A 16,510-nucleotide genomic window follows, 5' to 3' on the forward strand; every position below is an offset into this window, starting at 1 on the left:
AACAGGTGTTTCTAAACGACGAATGGCGTCACAAGACCTTTTTTCAGATTTTAGGCCATTAAAGTGTAGATTTGTGAGCATTTTAAGCTTTTATTTGGGATTTACACAGTTCAGTGTATTCAGTGTTTTCAAGTAACCTAAAAACAATCCTAAGCTTAAGGGAAAACGCTGTGCCACCTTCCAGCCTGACTCTTAGCTCAACTCCACAGACGTCCTATAGAAGCCACCTGCTGAGGATAGTCAAAAGTAATATAAAATGTATTGCAATGTGTTTCGTGTGTTTGTTCAAAGTTGTATGTTAATTTTTTTTTTTCATGGACTCTGAGGTTTCCATATGTTTCTAGTTCAGGTACCAGTAGTTTTAGTACATACAATCAAATCCTATGTCTGTCTCAGCATTTAGACAAAAAGATTTGAGAAAATGTTTTGACTGTACAAAAGCAAGTTCAGAATCCATTGTTTTTATTCTTTTATTACTACTATATGAGGAATGCATGTTATCTCTCCTATGTTTTTGCGACTTCTTCCCTGTATGAAGAAAACATTTTTGAAGATTTCACAAAGAACAACACACGTGTATGATAGAAAGTCAACTGTGGACACTGGGAAACTAATCTTATTGTATATAGTGTTCAGTCTTCAAATAGAAAATTCAGGATGCTTCACTATTTTTATCCATTTGAGGACACAAGCACACTGGTAGAAGGTTTTTTTTTTCTCTCTCTCTTCATTTTCACTCATTTTTGGTCAGGACATATCATTGTGCACACACGGGTGATGGCACTGTGTATCTACTCCAGCACGAGTCACTCGGTCCCCAGCCTCATTTACAGTACTTTTTACAGATACATTGAAGTAGTTTTCCCTCGCTTGTGCGAGTGCTCAGTACATGTAAGTTTCGTTTTGATTAATGTTATCTGTATGATAATACAACCTTTTTATTTATAACATTGTTTCAACAATTGAGTTTTGTCTTTTTTTTTAATGCGCAATATATTTTTGCCGTGTGTGGCCCCCACTTCCTCACCACAACAAAATATAAGATTAGGACCTAAAAAGAAAATCTAATTCTAGTTTAGGCAAGAGTCTGTGTGTTTATTGATGATAATTTGGCGCCCCCATGTGTCAGAATAATGGACAGTCCTGGTTTTGAACTGCTATGTAAACAAATCCTGCATATCTATTTTAGAATAATGCAAAATATTTCCATGACTTTTTCCTGCCATTTGTGAATACTGGATAAGGATTAAATAAAAATCAAAGAACAACTTTTAAAACATTTAGCACAATAGTGTTACTGAGTATAACTAGAACAAGTTATATACACTATAGAGCAGGGGTCTCCAACCTTTTTGTGAGTGAGGGCTCCCTGAAGGGATAAAATAGTCTCAAGGGCTACTTGTTTGATATACTATTAATTAATATATATATTAATTAATATCTTGATATCTTTCCATTAATAAACATTAATGATTTCTCACAAGCATTTTAAATGTTTTTTAACAATCCAGGAATATATTCCAGAAAAATATATAAAAATAGGTTATCACAATATTTTTTTTTCCATATCATACAGTATTGATATTTATCATGATATTCATTTCCCATTAATTGGGAAGAAAATGCTTTCCACACGTTTGTAAGACCTTGAGAATAAAGGTAAACGTAACTTTGTTCACAATTAAATTCCACAGAGGAGCTACGTTTTAATTTAGGGCCCCATGAAATGCATTTTATTTTTCCCTAAATTCTGTGTTTTCCATTTGATTTCTTATGGATTCTGTGTTTTATGATTCAGTACAAATTTATCATAAAAAATGGTGTCTAGTGACATTTTAGTATACAGTAGTAATGTAGTCGGTCATAATTTCAAGTTAACCCGGACTTTTATTTTGACGGATTGTCGTGAAGGTCTTTCAGTTTTAGTTTTAGTTTTAGTTCCAGCGTGTATTTGACAGTAATTTTTCTCAAATGAAACTGCATAAAGCTGGTGAAATGACTCTCAGAGCAGCTCTGGAGATGAAGTTCATGTGTTCATTTCCTCATATATTGAGACACTGGTGCTGAAAACACAGCGAGTCACGTGTGTTTGAGTTTGCGTATCAGACGAAATCCATTCACACAGAGACACACAGAATATGCAGATTTATTAGCGACATACACTGACTGGCTGCTGTAACATTTATTTCTGTTGTGTGATAGGATGTTGGATTAATCCATATTGAGTAAAAATGTTCAGAGCTTATCATCATAATTAACATACATTTTTATCATAATCTCGATATGAATTCATTTATCGCCCCGCGCTAATTCAGGCTATTTATAGAACGTGCGACTCAGAGACTCCATGCGGGCACCACGTTGGTGACCCCTGCATAGAGTCATCGTTTTTTGTATTTTAATTTTTTTTTGTAATTCATTTCAAATTATATGACTTTTACAGTCTTGAAAATTACGATTTAAAATTTTTCCAGATCAGTGTTATTGTTTACTTAAACAAAAATAAATAAAAAATAATTTTCTTAAATGAAGCAGAAATTTAAAAAAAAATCTAAATATAAGATAAAAAATATAAACTTTAACATTTTAATGAAAATTAGAGATGTTGCCTTGGCAATTAAAAAATTAAAATATGTATGACATGTTTAAGTACTACTGTATATTACTAATACTAAAACTGAAATAAAAATTAAGCTAAATAGAATTGATCAAAAACTAATTAAAATGACGAAGCACATAAATGACTAAAACTAAAATTAAACTAGAAACTTTTTAAATAATACATAAATACTTCAAAATATCACTGTTTCTGGTTTTGCATCACCACTGCCCTCAATGTAAAAGTTGATATCATCAACAACTCAGTTACATTAATCATTTATTTACTTAAAACTGCTTTTCTTGAACCATGCATAATGGCCAATTGTTATGAGAGGTGAAATCAACAGCATTGTTTATTTTATCTGCACAGGTAGTATTCTTTTTGGAAAAGGGAAAGCAGAAAACATGCTGGCACTGCTGAAAGTCAAAAATGAATCCTAAGCCCAAATACTGCCTAAGTTCACACGAAACAATTTGGTTTCTTCGTAGACCTTTATTTCATCATGATAATATTTTATTTACGATACACTTTCAGGAACACAACAGACGTTTTGAGGCAAACAGTACAGTTTCAGGGATATGTTACTGTTTTGGCTCAGTTTGGAAAACAATATCCAGCAGTTAATATAATCCTGGTCGCTTCGTGTGGAACGGAAGGACTTGTATTTTCAACAATGACGTGACGTCATGAGAGGCCTTTCGTTAGCGAGACTGGTAGATTCGAGAGCATCCACTTAAAACATGCTGCCGTATTACGATTGCACTGCTAGTGACAGCCACGTTCAAGTCTTGAATCTTCAGAGACTTTTCATCCAATCACAAATTTGCATATCCTCGTCTTAGATCTCAAGACTTGAGTCTCTTTGATTTTTCAATCTTTTTGAATATCAGCCACCAGCTGTTACCCAAAGGTGATATATATGCAATCATGCCTTTATACATTTGTCTGATGTGGTGACTTCGGTGACATGAAGCATCCTGTTCATCCCTGATTGAATTCTGTAGCTGTTTGATATTTTCATTTGACATGTCAGCTCTTGAGCCAATGGTTAGTCAACTTGTATCCGTTTGCAAGTGGTAGGGAAACCAACATGCTTTAATCACATAATAAAAAAATAATACTGACCATGACCAGAGCAATAATTTGAATTTCAGATGGTTTGCATAAAAAACTGTGGCTCAGATCCTTAGTGTGTCGAATATTCACCTGATCCAGAGAATGATTGCATCACAACGACCCACAAACATACACATACCAATTTCAAATCAAAGGTTTTGTTCATTATATTCACACATACTGTATATTCGTGTGTATTTTCTTTTTTACGTGTGTGTGTGTGTGTAAGCAAATGTGTGTAGAAGACACATGGGAAATGCAACAGTTTTCATTCTGTTTAACAACGATACATCTCATGAGCCCAACGAAGGTGTCTGAAATCTACAAGACATTCAAAACAGCTCCATACAGCATGAAGTCCCACTTGAATCCGTTTTACTAAAGCGCCATGTGCTGATTAATGATTTGCTGAGTCCTCCAGGCCAACAGGGGGCGCTCATACAGACGACTCCCTTGCCGTTTTGGAGCGAAGAGCCTTTGTGCGGCTCAGGAATGGATAAGTTGTGCAGATGCAACCTGATGCCACTGTTAGGCCCAGACTGACCCATGCGCAGAAGATGGACCATCCGTACCCGTGGTCTACATCACTGGGCAGACCGTAGATGAAAGGAGGGTTTCTGGATAGGTCGTATGAGACACTGGCTGCGTAGGTGCACAGTGAGATTGTGCAAAAGATTCCTGTGGGACAGAAGAAGGTTTAAGGTTACTGATCTAGCCTAATGAACACATGAGAATCAGTAAAAAAACATCTGAAATCTTGGTATGCACCTCATGTAATACAGTATGTGTTTGTAAACACAAGAGTTCCAATCAAAGACAGAATTTTAATGTTGCAACACAAAGTAGCTGTTTTTTCCCTGAATGATTCAGTATTTTTTTTTAAATTGTTAATGATTCAATGACTTGACGTCCCAACTTGCATACTTATGCACTATTCTATGCCATTTTTAGTATTGATAGTGTTCACACTGGAAATTTCAAAAGGGAAAAAAAAGTGCTGTTCAAGTACCTGGATATTGCACTTAAAAAAAAAAAACTGTGGAATGTCAGACACTTCATGCACTCAATTGTTTTAAATTAACCAATTCATACACTAGACAGTTGAGTACATAGTGCATAGAATAAGTGTTTAGTGTCATTTGGGATGCAACTTTCATTCCTGAAAGAATCAGAATTTTTAACAAATTGTATGAGCGAATGATTTATTCTTTTTTTGCATACTATATAAGGTGGTTCTTAAACGGAAGGCTGCGTCCTTTTGGCTTGCCTTACATAATGAAATTGAACGAGCTCAGAGCAGAATCTGCAGATTCATTTTCATACACCTGATACATCCTTCAAATTAAGGATTCGAAACAAAGACTGTCTACTAAGAATCCTTTAGATTAAGATGTCCTTTGATGGGGCTTGATGACATGGCAGTCGAGATATGCAGCCTCGCAGCATTCTGATTGAAAAGCACCCATACTATGGATGTAGGCAGATGCAGTGAGTCATTTGAATTTGATTTGTGTAATTAATCTGTTTAATGAATGATTCAATGACTCATTCATAAAGGGAGCTGTGTCTGAATATGAATAGCCTACATGTTAGTAGGCGAAAACACGTATGTGAAAGAAGTGTGCTTCTGATGAACACTATACTATATAGGCCACAGGAGAGAAGTTGTTAATGGCAGTGAAGTGACGCAACTGACAATGTACTGTCACCTGACAAAAACGGATAAATGTAGTATGTCCGGATTTCATTCTAGACATGTGCCAGTATTCGGTAATAGGATATATCACGATTAAGAACCCTGCACGATATTGTTATCCTGGGCACTTCATACCATGAATAAATATTTATTATAAATTATTCAGATTTTTAGAATGCATTTTAAGAATACTTTTCCCATGGTTAAAAATGCACAACACCGCTGTATGCTGCGTCAAAGAGGCATGCGCACTCTGATGTAAACAAACCCAACATGGATGAGAAGTGCATGGCGGAACGAGTGAAGGAGACGCACTGAACGAAAATGCACTTTCACTCTCTGACAGCAGATGGTGCTGATAGAACAGCGGAAATGCAGCCGTTACTCTGTAAACACAGCAGCTGCGCTACTTTCTGTTTCTGAAAAGTATTTAAATGATTTAAAGGTAGGGTAGGCGATTTCGGAAAGGCTAGCGATAGCAAGTTAGCTTTGAAAGATCCCCGCCCTCCCTGCTTAATCACTCTGCAAAGCCACACCTCCCCCAAAACACACGAACGCACTCAGGTAGACCAGAGACTAACCTGCGATACAATGAGAGACGGCGTTGGAGGAGGATTGAATGCAACGCTGTCAGATTACCTCATGTCTCATTCACCGGTGAGAAAACATTTCAGTACAAAGCGCATAATATTACAAAAATAGCGCCTTTCACTCTCACTGAAATGCGCTGATGACGTATCATGCCTGCGCAAAGAGAGTACGCAGAGGTATGCAAATACATATTTGACAGACAGCCTATCATAATGTTCGGACCGAACATTTTGATTGGACAAAGTTTTTTGGGTCCTATGCATTCCACAAACAATATAAATACATATAACTTGTCCCTTTTAGACTTGCACTCTATTCATTTACTGCTTGTTTTCTTTAAAAAAACACTAGCTTTCCAAATCTTTTTGTATTCTATCTATTTGTTTTCTTCTTATTTATTATACAATTAACAAAAGCAAAAAAAATCTTCTAACACTAGCTTGCTCTATTCTTTTTCTATTCTATCTGTTTTCTTTTTATTTGTTATATAATTTAAAAAAAAACTTGCTACGTGTACTGCGTTAAGCTAACTGAGACTTGTTATAGCACTTGTATATCATTGCTCTTTTGTTGATTTTGATTGCTTCCATTGTCCTCATTTGTAAGTCGCTTTGGATAAAAGTGTCTGCTAAATGAACAAATGTAAATGTAAATATAAATACATTTAGACCACTTAACTTAATGAGTGCTATCCAGATGTGTAGAGACTTTCAACTAGCATAACAAAAAATGTTTTCGAACCAAATCACCTACCCTGTCTTTAAACAGCCATTCAGAATTTTGTATTCCCTATATAGTGTTCACTGTTCATCGCAGCACTGAGTACTCAGACTTGGCTATTTATTTTCAAACTTTTTTTACATTTAAATCTGGACTACAACACGCCCTAGATATTGTTTAAAAATGTTTTGGTTCTTTATTGTTCGGTCACACTTTAAACTGCCAATGAAAAATTATTCTAAAGCATTTATTAATCTTAGTTAATTTCAACATTTAATAAAACATTATTAAAATCAAAAGTTGTAACGGTATTATTTCATGGACCCAAGCTAACATGGACTAACAGTTGTATTTTTTAACAAAGAATATTAACTTCTGTAACAAATGTAACTATTGCTCATTGTTAATGTTAATGCATTAACTAAGGTTAACTAATGAGACCTTCTTGTAAAGTGTTACCTATTGCTCTTTTAAAAAAAATTTGCACTTTAATCTGTTTGAAACATTTGTTCACTTTATACATTTTTGTGTATTGCTTTATTGCATTTAAATGTTCATTTCTTTTTGTTATAAGAAAAGTTATAAAATAGAAGTTATTAAACGTGCTATATTATGACAACCGTTTTATTTTTTAGTATGCATTTTTAAATTAATTGGTTGAAAGAATTATTCACTTACAAATACCGCCACCTGCTAGCGTAAAGATGTAACCTGCAAAAAAATTAACTGAAAAATTCCCACTATAATAAATATTTGTTACAATTTACATGTGAAATTTACTAGCAATTTGAGTGAAATGTTTTTTTTCAGTGTACACACACACACACATATATATATAAGCAAGACAAGAAATATAAGACAGAAGGAGATAAACGGATAAATAGACAAGACGTGGGAGAATGCACAAGGTAGACAACAACTTGGAAAGGAAAGAGAACCACCTACGAGAAAGTGTGTGCTACTGGGCGAAACGAGTAACAAGTAGCTGAGCAAAAACGAAGAGAAAGTTAGATAATAAAAGCGAATAAGCAGAACTGTGTACCTGCCATAAGGAAGAGGAGTCCAGACACATGCTGGGTGAGGCTCTCCTCCCAGAAAAATCCCACGGCGGCCACAATGCTTCCACACAGCATCACGGCAGCAGCCATGCCCAAGAACCCCGCCGTGATGCGCCGCAGATCTGAACACCGTAGAAAAACACACTGTTTCCATGACTACTGCCCACTTAGCCAACAACACTATACAGCTATGGGTAACACCTTATCTTTAGGAACTTTCACTGAGTTCAATAATCGCTCATGACTCCATGCATAAAGAAGTTTCGGAGCTGCTGATTGCAGATATTGATTCAGTACGTTTAACTTATCACATTATAAAATCTGATTGGGATACATGCACGGAGGAAGAAAAGCTTAATTAGGAGGCATTTTAACGAGGGCTGTAATTAAGGCTTGCAGGCTCCCTCAAGACTTGCTAAGTTACAACATCATAAGAGCTAATAAGATTCCTTCCAACAGAAAATGACATTTGACCAAGGTTGTGTACACAAAACAGTACCGTGGGGCACATAATCATCTCATGGAGATGCAAGAAAAGGTTATGATTACATATTCATGACAAGACATGCAATAACCGCATTAGCACAAAACACATGAGCTGTATTTTTATTGGTATAATGGATAATAGAAAATAATGATCTTAAAATTTAAGAAAATCGTAGGGCTCAAAACTATTTTTACAATAGTCAGTACAGCCTTTAGTAATGTCACACTTTTATTTGCTCTGTGCCGTTGCTAGTTGATGGCATTCTACAGAGCACCGGTTGAGGCGCTGATATTTTTTGACATTTTTTCCAGCAGAGAAACACTTTTACATAAGAAAAAAAAAACTTTTACAAGCCATTGCTTTATATTTCTCTTCAGCTTTTTACATCTAACAGTACCTTCATAACGGGTAAAAAAGAAAACTTAATACACTGTAAAAATGTATTTTTCGAAGATTATTGAAGTACTACATTCACAAGAAAACATTATTTCCGTCTTTCTACTTCAAAATGTCATGTTTAATTCAATGTGTTACTTGTTGTTTCTTTGTATTTGTTTATGAAATGTACTAGCACTTTCTGTGTGGAATTTGTTCAGTGTAGTTTTTCAGCACATATTGTTCAGAATTTATATTTTTATGTTCTACTCTGTAGATTTTATACATGAAAAAGTTTAGGGATCCCACCACAAGGGAATTATTTTATTTGAGGGTCCATAACATCCTCAACACTATACTTGGACTAAAAGCCAAAAAACTCTTTGAACATAAGAATTACATACAAATCTGGCCTAACAATTAAACGTAAATTGCATGCTTCACGATCCACTATATTTGCTATAATAATACGCAGTAACATGTTTATTTTCTATCCAAAATACAATATTTTTACTTGGTAAAATCCAGATCCTCAGTACTGTCCTTCCAGCTACAGTTGCTTCAGGTTTTTTTTATATATATGTACAATGTGTAAGCACTATACAAATACATGTAACTGATTTTTGTATCATAATCACAATCAAATGATTGTCAAAACAAATATTTACATGGCAAGCGTCATTTTTACATGGTATTGCACTGCATGGTTTTTGCTATGCAAAGCACACTTAACTCCAGCTTGCATGCACTGCTTAATATTCAATGCATATCAAGAGCTGTAGAAGGCGGTGAGGAAGCTTTGGACGACTTACGTAAGAGGTGCCACTCGTCCTGCTGTATGGTCCTTGTCAGGTTGAGAGGGATGTTCCTGAGTCTAATGGGTTGGGAGAAATGGTACTTGACAGATGTGCATCGGTCTGCAATACCTGCACAGGGATCACACACTGGTTTAACATGCATGACCGAAGGACAAACTCTGCCCTTCAAATGCAGCTTTGCAAAGATCTTACCAATGAAATCCCTCCCAAATCTTCTGGCATGTGATGCTAGTTGTTCATAAAAACTGCTTAATATTCTTGCAATGTTGTTGCTGTTATAATGTTTGCACTAATCTCTGCAACTCTATTTGTTTTGTTTGTCTTTTCCTGGACGTTCCAGCACTGGGCCAAGAACGAGTATAGAGCCAAGCATTACTGAAACACCCGCCTCCCCGACAGAGTGACCTTCTGTCATTATTTCCGCCTGGGTTCACACCGCACCACACAGATTTGGCTGGCGTTGTGAGCTAATTCCGAGAGCTGTGTTGAGACCGCAGCGATTATGCAGCAAGCCTGAGATGGATTGTTAGGTACAAAAAAAAAAAAAAAACACTGTCTGGAATCATAACGTGGAGATGCGGTCAGCTGCATGGCATTTCATTCACTCTGAAAAATGAATTCAGTCTGGCTAGACCCCATCAGTTGCTTAGAAATGTGTGGGTGAAACTGAAATGTACCTTCTTTGAATTGACTGCATTTTAATTCACAGCCAAGCCAACGAGAAACCTCGAAAAAAAGGCTAGATGTGCACTTCTTCTGTATTCACTGATAATGAATTCAACTCTGTAGGTTTTCTCAAAGTGATACTAAGTTGCAGCCATGCACTTTAATGAATACTAAAACTCGTAATTCCCAACCTGTTGACCAATTTCCCATAACTTTTACAATCGTGATTACTGCAAGATGATTTCAAACAGTGTTTCCTTGTTAAATATCTATCTATCTATCTATCTATCTATCTATCTATCATCTTCCATCATCTGTCTAGGTTCATGCTAGAACACAGAGATGAAACCTTATTTTACAGAGTTCAAACAGTCACAGTGCATATTAAATATAATTTAAATTTAACAAAACATGTATTTTCAGGGATTCCATGACTGTTAGAACCCTGTAAAATACATCTCTTTGTTCTAGCTTATCATGAACAAGCCCCCTTAAATTGTAGATTAAATGTGAGCACATGGTACTAGCAACACCACCGTCATGGGTTCAATTCTCAGGGAATGAATGAACTGGTAAAATGTGTGAATGCAGTGGAACTTGCTTTGATTTGAGTTTCTGCAAACGGCCTAAATGTATACACATCTATACACATTGTGACTTGTTGATGTGTAAATGCATGTCCAGATACTGTAAAATATTGTAAATATATATACACATCTATGTAATATTGTTATTAAATGGAATACAGTCTCAATAATTTTATTCTATAGTATACTCTTATTGATACATCTAAAAGTCAAAAATTTAAAGAGGAATTTGATCTTCCGGTTGCTATGGTGCACTCAGCCTGAGCTAATTTCATTGTGATCTGATGAGAAGCTCTTTAGAGTGCCTCTCTTCTTTGATGGGCTGATTCGGGGACTCACGGTAATAGGCTGTGTCACAAATCAACGCCTGGGTGCTGAAGGTCAAGTGATCTGTGTGACTTTGGGCTTGATTTAAATGCAAGGTGGCACACAGCTTCCGCTTTTAATCCTGACATGATCAGATCTCTGTAATCTGTTTTGACTATGAATCATCACTCATTTCCTGTGCCTTTTTTCACCTTGAGACTTTCATCTCTTCAAAGGAAACTTTTGCAGAACAGCTGGCTTGTTTGGCAATTTAATAAAGTTTTGTTCTGTTGAGATCCATCATGCAATTGATTTGCAGAAAGTGCCTTTGCAGTAAAATAAACAGGTCAAGAGAGAGAAAAAAATGGCAGGCACTAGTGTCAGCAAAAAGTCCATTAAGCTTAAGTTCGGATAAGTGTCAGAACAAAAAGGATTAAATCGATATTTCTTCCAGGAAACGAGTCTGCATAAGCTAAATATTCATCCACACTCACCTGTTTTTGACGCAACACACCATACAGACCATCATAATCCTCATAATCGCTCACAAATCCAAATTCTACACATTTAACAGCATCTGTCAAACAGTGTCGATTCCTTAACACTTCAATTAACCATTATGTTTGATAAATATAAGATAATTTCACATTTCAAAATTAAGTAAAATAAAGTTACTGCAAAACGTCTGTTTCCCCAGACTTTTTTCTTTTTACACAGTTTTTATCTTTATAGTCGGCATAAATAGGCAATGCAGTCCTAACTAGGCTACAGCTATTAAGAAACAAACTAACAAAAAAAAAACATTCATTTAAATACCACTTGTCACAAAAAGATTCAGAATGTGTATCTTTAGATGCATCTTATCATATAAACAACCAATCTGCATTGACTTAAATCTCACGAGTCTTGAGTAACAGTAGCGGTTTAAAACCTTCCCGATTGATTTATAAATGTTTTGATTCACTGAAAAGAACCAGCTCATAAGAATAATTTGTTCGGGAATCTGGCTACTCCGGTCTCGCTGAATTTCATACACTGAAAATAGCCGGATCAATTGAATCATTCATTCGGGAATCGGAATGCATTATAGGCAGGCACCCTATGAGTTCACTAAAAAGAACCGACTCATAAGCGTCATTCGTTCGAGAATCGGACTACTCTAGTCGCGCTTGTGTGTTCGCGCTGGAGATTCAGTGCAGGAAACACTGTTTGTAGTAGATGCAGAAAGAGTCCTACACATTTAAGAACCCTAACAGAAATGAACTCGAAAGTCGTTCTGTTATGGTACTTAAAAAAAAAAAAACAGAACCGGTTCTCATCCTAACCAGAACTAAGCAAACGTTAGAGCTCTGTGTATTGTGTTTTGCGTTGAAATCAACTTTCCATTCCGGTCTTACCCTTCGAAATGAGTTTGTCAATATCCCTGTCCATTCCCTGGAAGTAGCATTTCCTCCAAAGTCCAGAATACGTGGAGAAAAGCGGGCGCCCGCATTCCGTCTCCAAAATGCCCATGCCCAAAATCGCTCTCCAGTTCTCCAGCAGTTCCTCCTCTCGACTCCCTACATGGATGGGCTTCATGAGAGCCTGGTTGCGCTTCGCATTCCCGCTGTCCACCAAAGGCAGGTGATAGATGGGCATCTCCCTGTTCTTCTGGTCGTTGGACTCCGACCCGTATTGGTCGCAGTTCTCCTTGTGTCTCCTGGTGTCGGTTTCGTACCAGTGGTCGGTAAAGATCGCCGTGGCCAGCAGCATGAGCGCGAGCAGGCTCATGGACAAGCTGATCGCCGTTACAAGAGCCCGTTTCTCCATGTCTCCAACATCCGCGCAGCTCACTCAGTCATCTCTCACGTGAAGCGTACTTTCCTCGCCGTTTCCCGGGACAATGCACGGCTTTGAGCAGCGGTCATTACAGGTGGATGAGCGGAGTGTGTCTGCGCGTACGGTACTGTGGGCATCTATATGGGGATGCGCGATGGCCGTGCGTGTGTGTTTACCTACACTCTGTTCGGTGTTTGTGCATCTTCCTTTATCCGCAGTAGCCGCTTGTTCTTCTTTCCTTTTTCCTGAGAAGGATGATGCATCCACGTAGCACAAGATTTCACCGTGCAACTGAACGCGCGTGTGGGAATGTCAAGGTTGTCGCGCGCATACTGTGCCAACAATAGCTAAGGGTGTGTCAAGGAGACAGGCTAGGCGGTTTCCTGCGAGCGCGCGACTGAACTGTTATGATGTTGATGATGATGATGATGAGTACAGTTTGACCAGCCAAACATCAATGCAGCAGAAGAACATTATGCAAAAGGCGGAAAACAACTCAGGAACTTCATTAGGCAAAATGCTTTGTAGTATAGTAACAAACAAAGGTATTTATGGGTCGGTTATGTCTGTTATGATAAAAATAACATCTTTTAAAATTTATTTTAAACCATAGTAGAAAATAATTTTTTGTGTGCATGTTGGTTTAAAAATTACACATTTAAAAACCAATTTATACAATTTATACAAAAAGTTTGTTTTATTAACTTTAAAAAAATGTAATGAACCTTGTAATGTAATGAAAATGTAATTATACAATGGCTGTATTCAGCTTTATCATTTATCTATTCATTTTCAGACGTATTTTTCAATGTAAACTTTTATTTCTTTATTTTTTATTATATTTGTGTAATATTCAAAATCAAAATATATTTATATGATTTTATACATTACATGCATATGCATTAATGTCAGACCGATACATACATCAGACCAAAAATTTGTCATTTTACATAATGTATTGTACATTTTTTCATAACAAAGTAATAAATATTTTAAATAAATTTATATGTATCTCTGATATATGGATCAGGCCAAAATTTGGCCATTTTACATAATACAGCTCACATATTACATAAATATATATAATAAATAAAATATTACACTGTACATAGATAGATTGAGCATCTATCTATCTGTCTATCTGTCTGTCTGTCTGTCTATCTATCTATCTATCTATCTATCTATCTATCTATCTATCTATCTATATGTCTGTCTCAAACCAATTACAATTTTTTATAAATATTAAGAAACTGATAAGAAATTGAAAATAGCGTATAAAATATAGAGAATAACGGAAAATGAATCTGTCTGTCCGTCTGTCTGTCTGTCTATCTATCTATCTACCTATCTATCTGTCTGTCTAAAACCAATTACAATTTTTAATAAATATTAAGAAACTGATAAGAAATTGAAAATAGCGTATAAAATATAGAGAATAACGGAAAATGAATCTGTCTGTCCGTCTGTCTGTCTGTCTATCTATCTATCTACCTATCTATCTGTCTGTCTAAAACCAATTACAATTTTTAATAAATATTAAGAAACTGATAAGAAATTGAAAATAGCGTATAAAATATAGAGAATAACGGAAAATGAATCTGTCTGTCCGTCTGTCTGTCTGTCTATCTATCTATCTACCTATCTATCTGTCTGTCTAAAACCAATTACAATTTTTAATAAATATTAAGAAACTGATAAGAAATTGAAAATAGCGTATAAAATATAGAGAATAACGGAAAATGAATCTGTCTGTCCGTCTGTCTGTCTGTCTATCTATCTATCTACCTATCTATCTGTCTGTCTAAAACCAATTACAATTTTTAATAAATATTAAGAAACTGATAAGAAATTGAAAATAGCGTATAAAATATAGAGAATAACGGAAAATGAATCTGTCTGTCCGTCTGTCTGTCTGTCTATCTATCTATCTACCTATCTATCTGTCTGTCTAAAACCAATTACAATTTTTAATAAATATTAAGAAACTGATAAGAAATTGAAAATAGCGTATAAAATATAGAGAATAACGGAAAATGAATCTGTCTGTCCGTCTGTCTGTCTGTCTATCTATCTATCTACCTATCTATCTGTCTGTCTAAAACCAATTACAATTTTTAATAAATATTAAGAAACTGATAAGAAATTGAAAATAGCGTATAAAATATAGAGAATAACGGAAAATGAATCTGTCTGTCCGTCTGTCTGTCTGTCTATCTATCTATCTACCTATCTATCTGTCTGTCTAAAACCAATTACAATTTTTAATAAATATTAAGAAACTGATAAGAAATTGAAAATAGCGTATAAAATATAGAGAATAACGGAAAATGAATCTGTCTGTCCGTCTGTCTGTCTGTCTATCTATCTATCTACCTATCTATCTGTCTGTCTAAAACCAATTACAATTTTTAATAAATATTAAGAAACTGATAAGAAATTGAAAATAGCGTATAAAATATAGAGAATAACGGAAAATGAATCTGTCTGTCCGTCTGTCTGTCTGTCTATCTATCTATCTACCTATCTATCTGTCTGTCTAAAACCAATTACAATTTTTAATAAATATTAAGAAACTGATAAGAAATTGAAAATAGCGTATAAAATATAGAGAATAACGGAAAATGAATCTGTCTGTCCGTCTGTCTGTCTGTCTATCTATCTATCTACCTATCTATCTGTCTGTCTAAAACCAATTACAATTTTTAATAAATATTAAGAAACTGATAAGAAATTGAAAATAGCGTATAAAATATAGAGAATAACGGAAAATGAATCTGTCTGTCCGTCTGTCTGTCTGTCTATCTATCTATCTACCTATCTATCTGTCTGTCTAAAACCAATTACAATTTTTAATAAATATTAAGAAACTGATAAGAAATTGAAAATAGCGTATAAAATATAGAGAATAACGGAAAATGAATCTGTCTGTCCGTCTGTCTGTCTGTCTATCTATCTATCTACCTATCTATCTGTCTGTCTAAAACCAATTACAATTTTTAATAAATATTAAGAAACTGATAAGAAATTGAAAATAGCGTATAAAATATAGAGAATAACGGAAAATGAATCTGTCTGTCCGTCTGTCTGTCTGTCTATCTATCTATCTACCTATCTATCTGTCTGTCTAAAACCAATTACAATTTTTAATAAATATTAAGAAACTGATAAGAAATTGAAAATAGCGTATAAAATATAGAGAATAACGGAAAATGAATAAAATTATGGTCATTGAATAAAAACCTGAACAATGGATTGGAAAACACATCTAGAACAGCCAGGAAATACAGTTTTTCTCAGTCGCTTTGGTGCATTTCTCGAATCATCCTTAATATTTGCAAAGAAGTATGTGCATTTCTCAAAACAATTTGTACAAACAGCACCACACTATGGATTACCTGCAAAAGCCTGTAACTTACTCAAAATCTTTAGTTAATCTCTCAAAAGTAAGTATTTATGTCAATGCACATATCAGTGCCATCAGAATGAAAAGTCCTTGTGTCATTGTTCACAAACAAGATAGTCAAAATGCTTAGTCATGTTGTAAATATAACAGTGCACTCTGTTAGCATTACGGTATTACCTGATGTAAACTATGGCAACCGTTTGGATGACAGTTACTGTATTGAAATGCAGAATGCTGCACTTCTTATGTATGCCATATATCCATTTC

At 35.3% G+C, this 16,510-nt stretch overlaps 1 protein-coding gene across 1 annotated transcript; it reads right to left on the minus strand.

Annotated features, from left to right (window-relative positions):
* Positions 1 to 3,079: 3,079 nt before the first annotated feature.
* On the minus strand, positions 3,080 to 13,296 carry LOC107751123 (transmembrane protein 178A). Its single transcript, XM_016566731.1, has 4 exons — positions 12,420 to 13,296; positions 9,458 to 9,571; positions 7,768 to 7,905; positions 3,080 to 4,396 (listed from the first exon to the last, which is right to left on the minus strand). Exons 1-4 carry the CDS (start codon positions 12,829 to 12,831, stop codon positions 4,155 to 4,157), a joined length of 906 nt encoding a protein of 301 aa, XP_016422217.1. The 5' UTR covers positions 12,832 to 13,296; the 3' UTR covers positions 3,080 to 4,154.
* Between the last annotated feature and the right edge of the window lie 3,214 nt (positions 13,297 to 16,510).

Source organism: Sinocyclocheilus rhinocerous, unplaced genomic scaffold, assembly GCF_001515625.1.
Source record: "Sinocyclocheilus rhinocerous isolate Xijiao unplaced genomic scaffold, SAMN03320098_v1.1 scaffold1413, whole genome shotgun sequence".
Taxonomy (NCBI): domain Eukaryota; kingdom Metazoa; phylum Chordata; class Actinopteri; order Cypriniformes; family Cyprinidae; genus Sinocyclocheilus; species Sinocyclocheilus rhinocerous.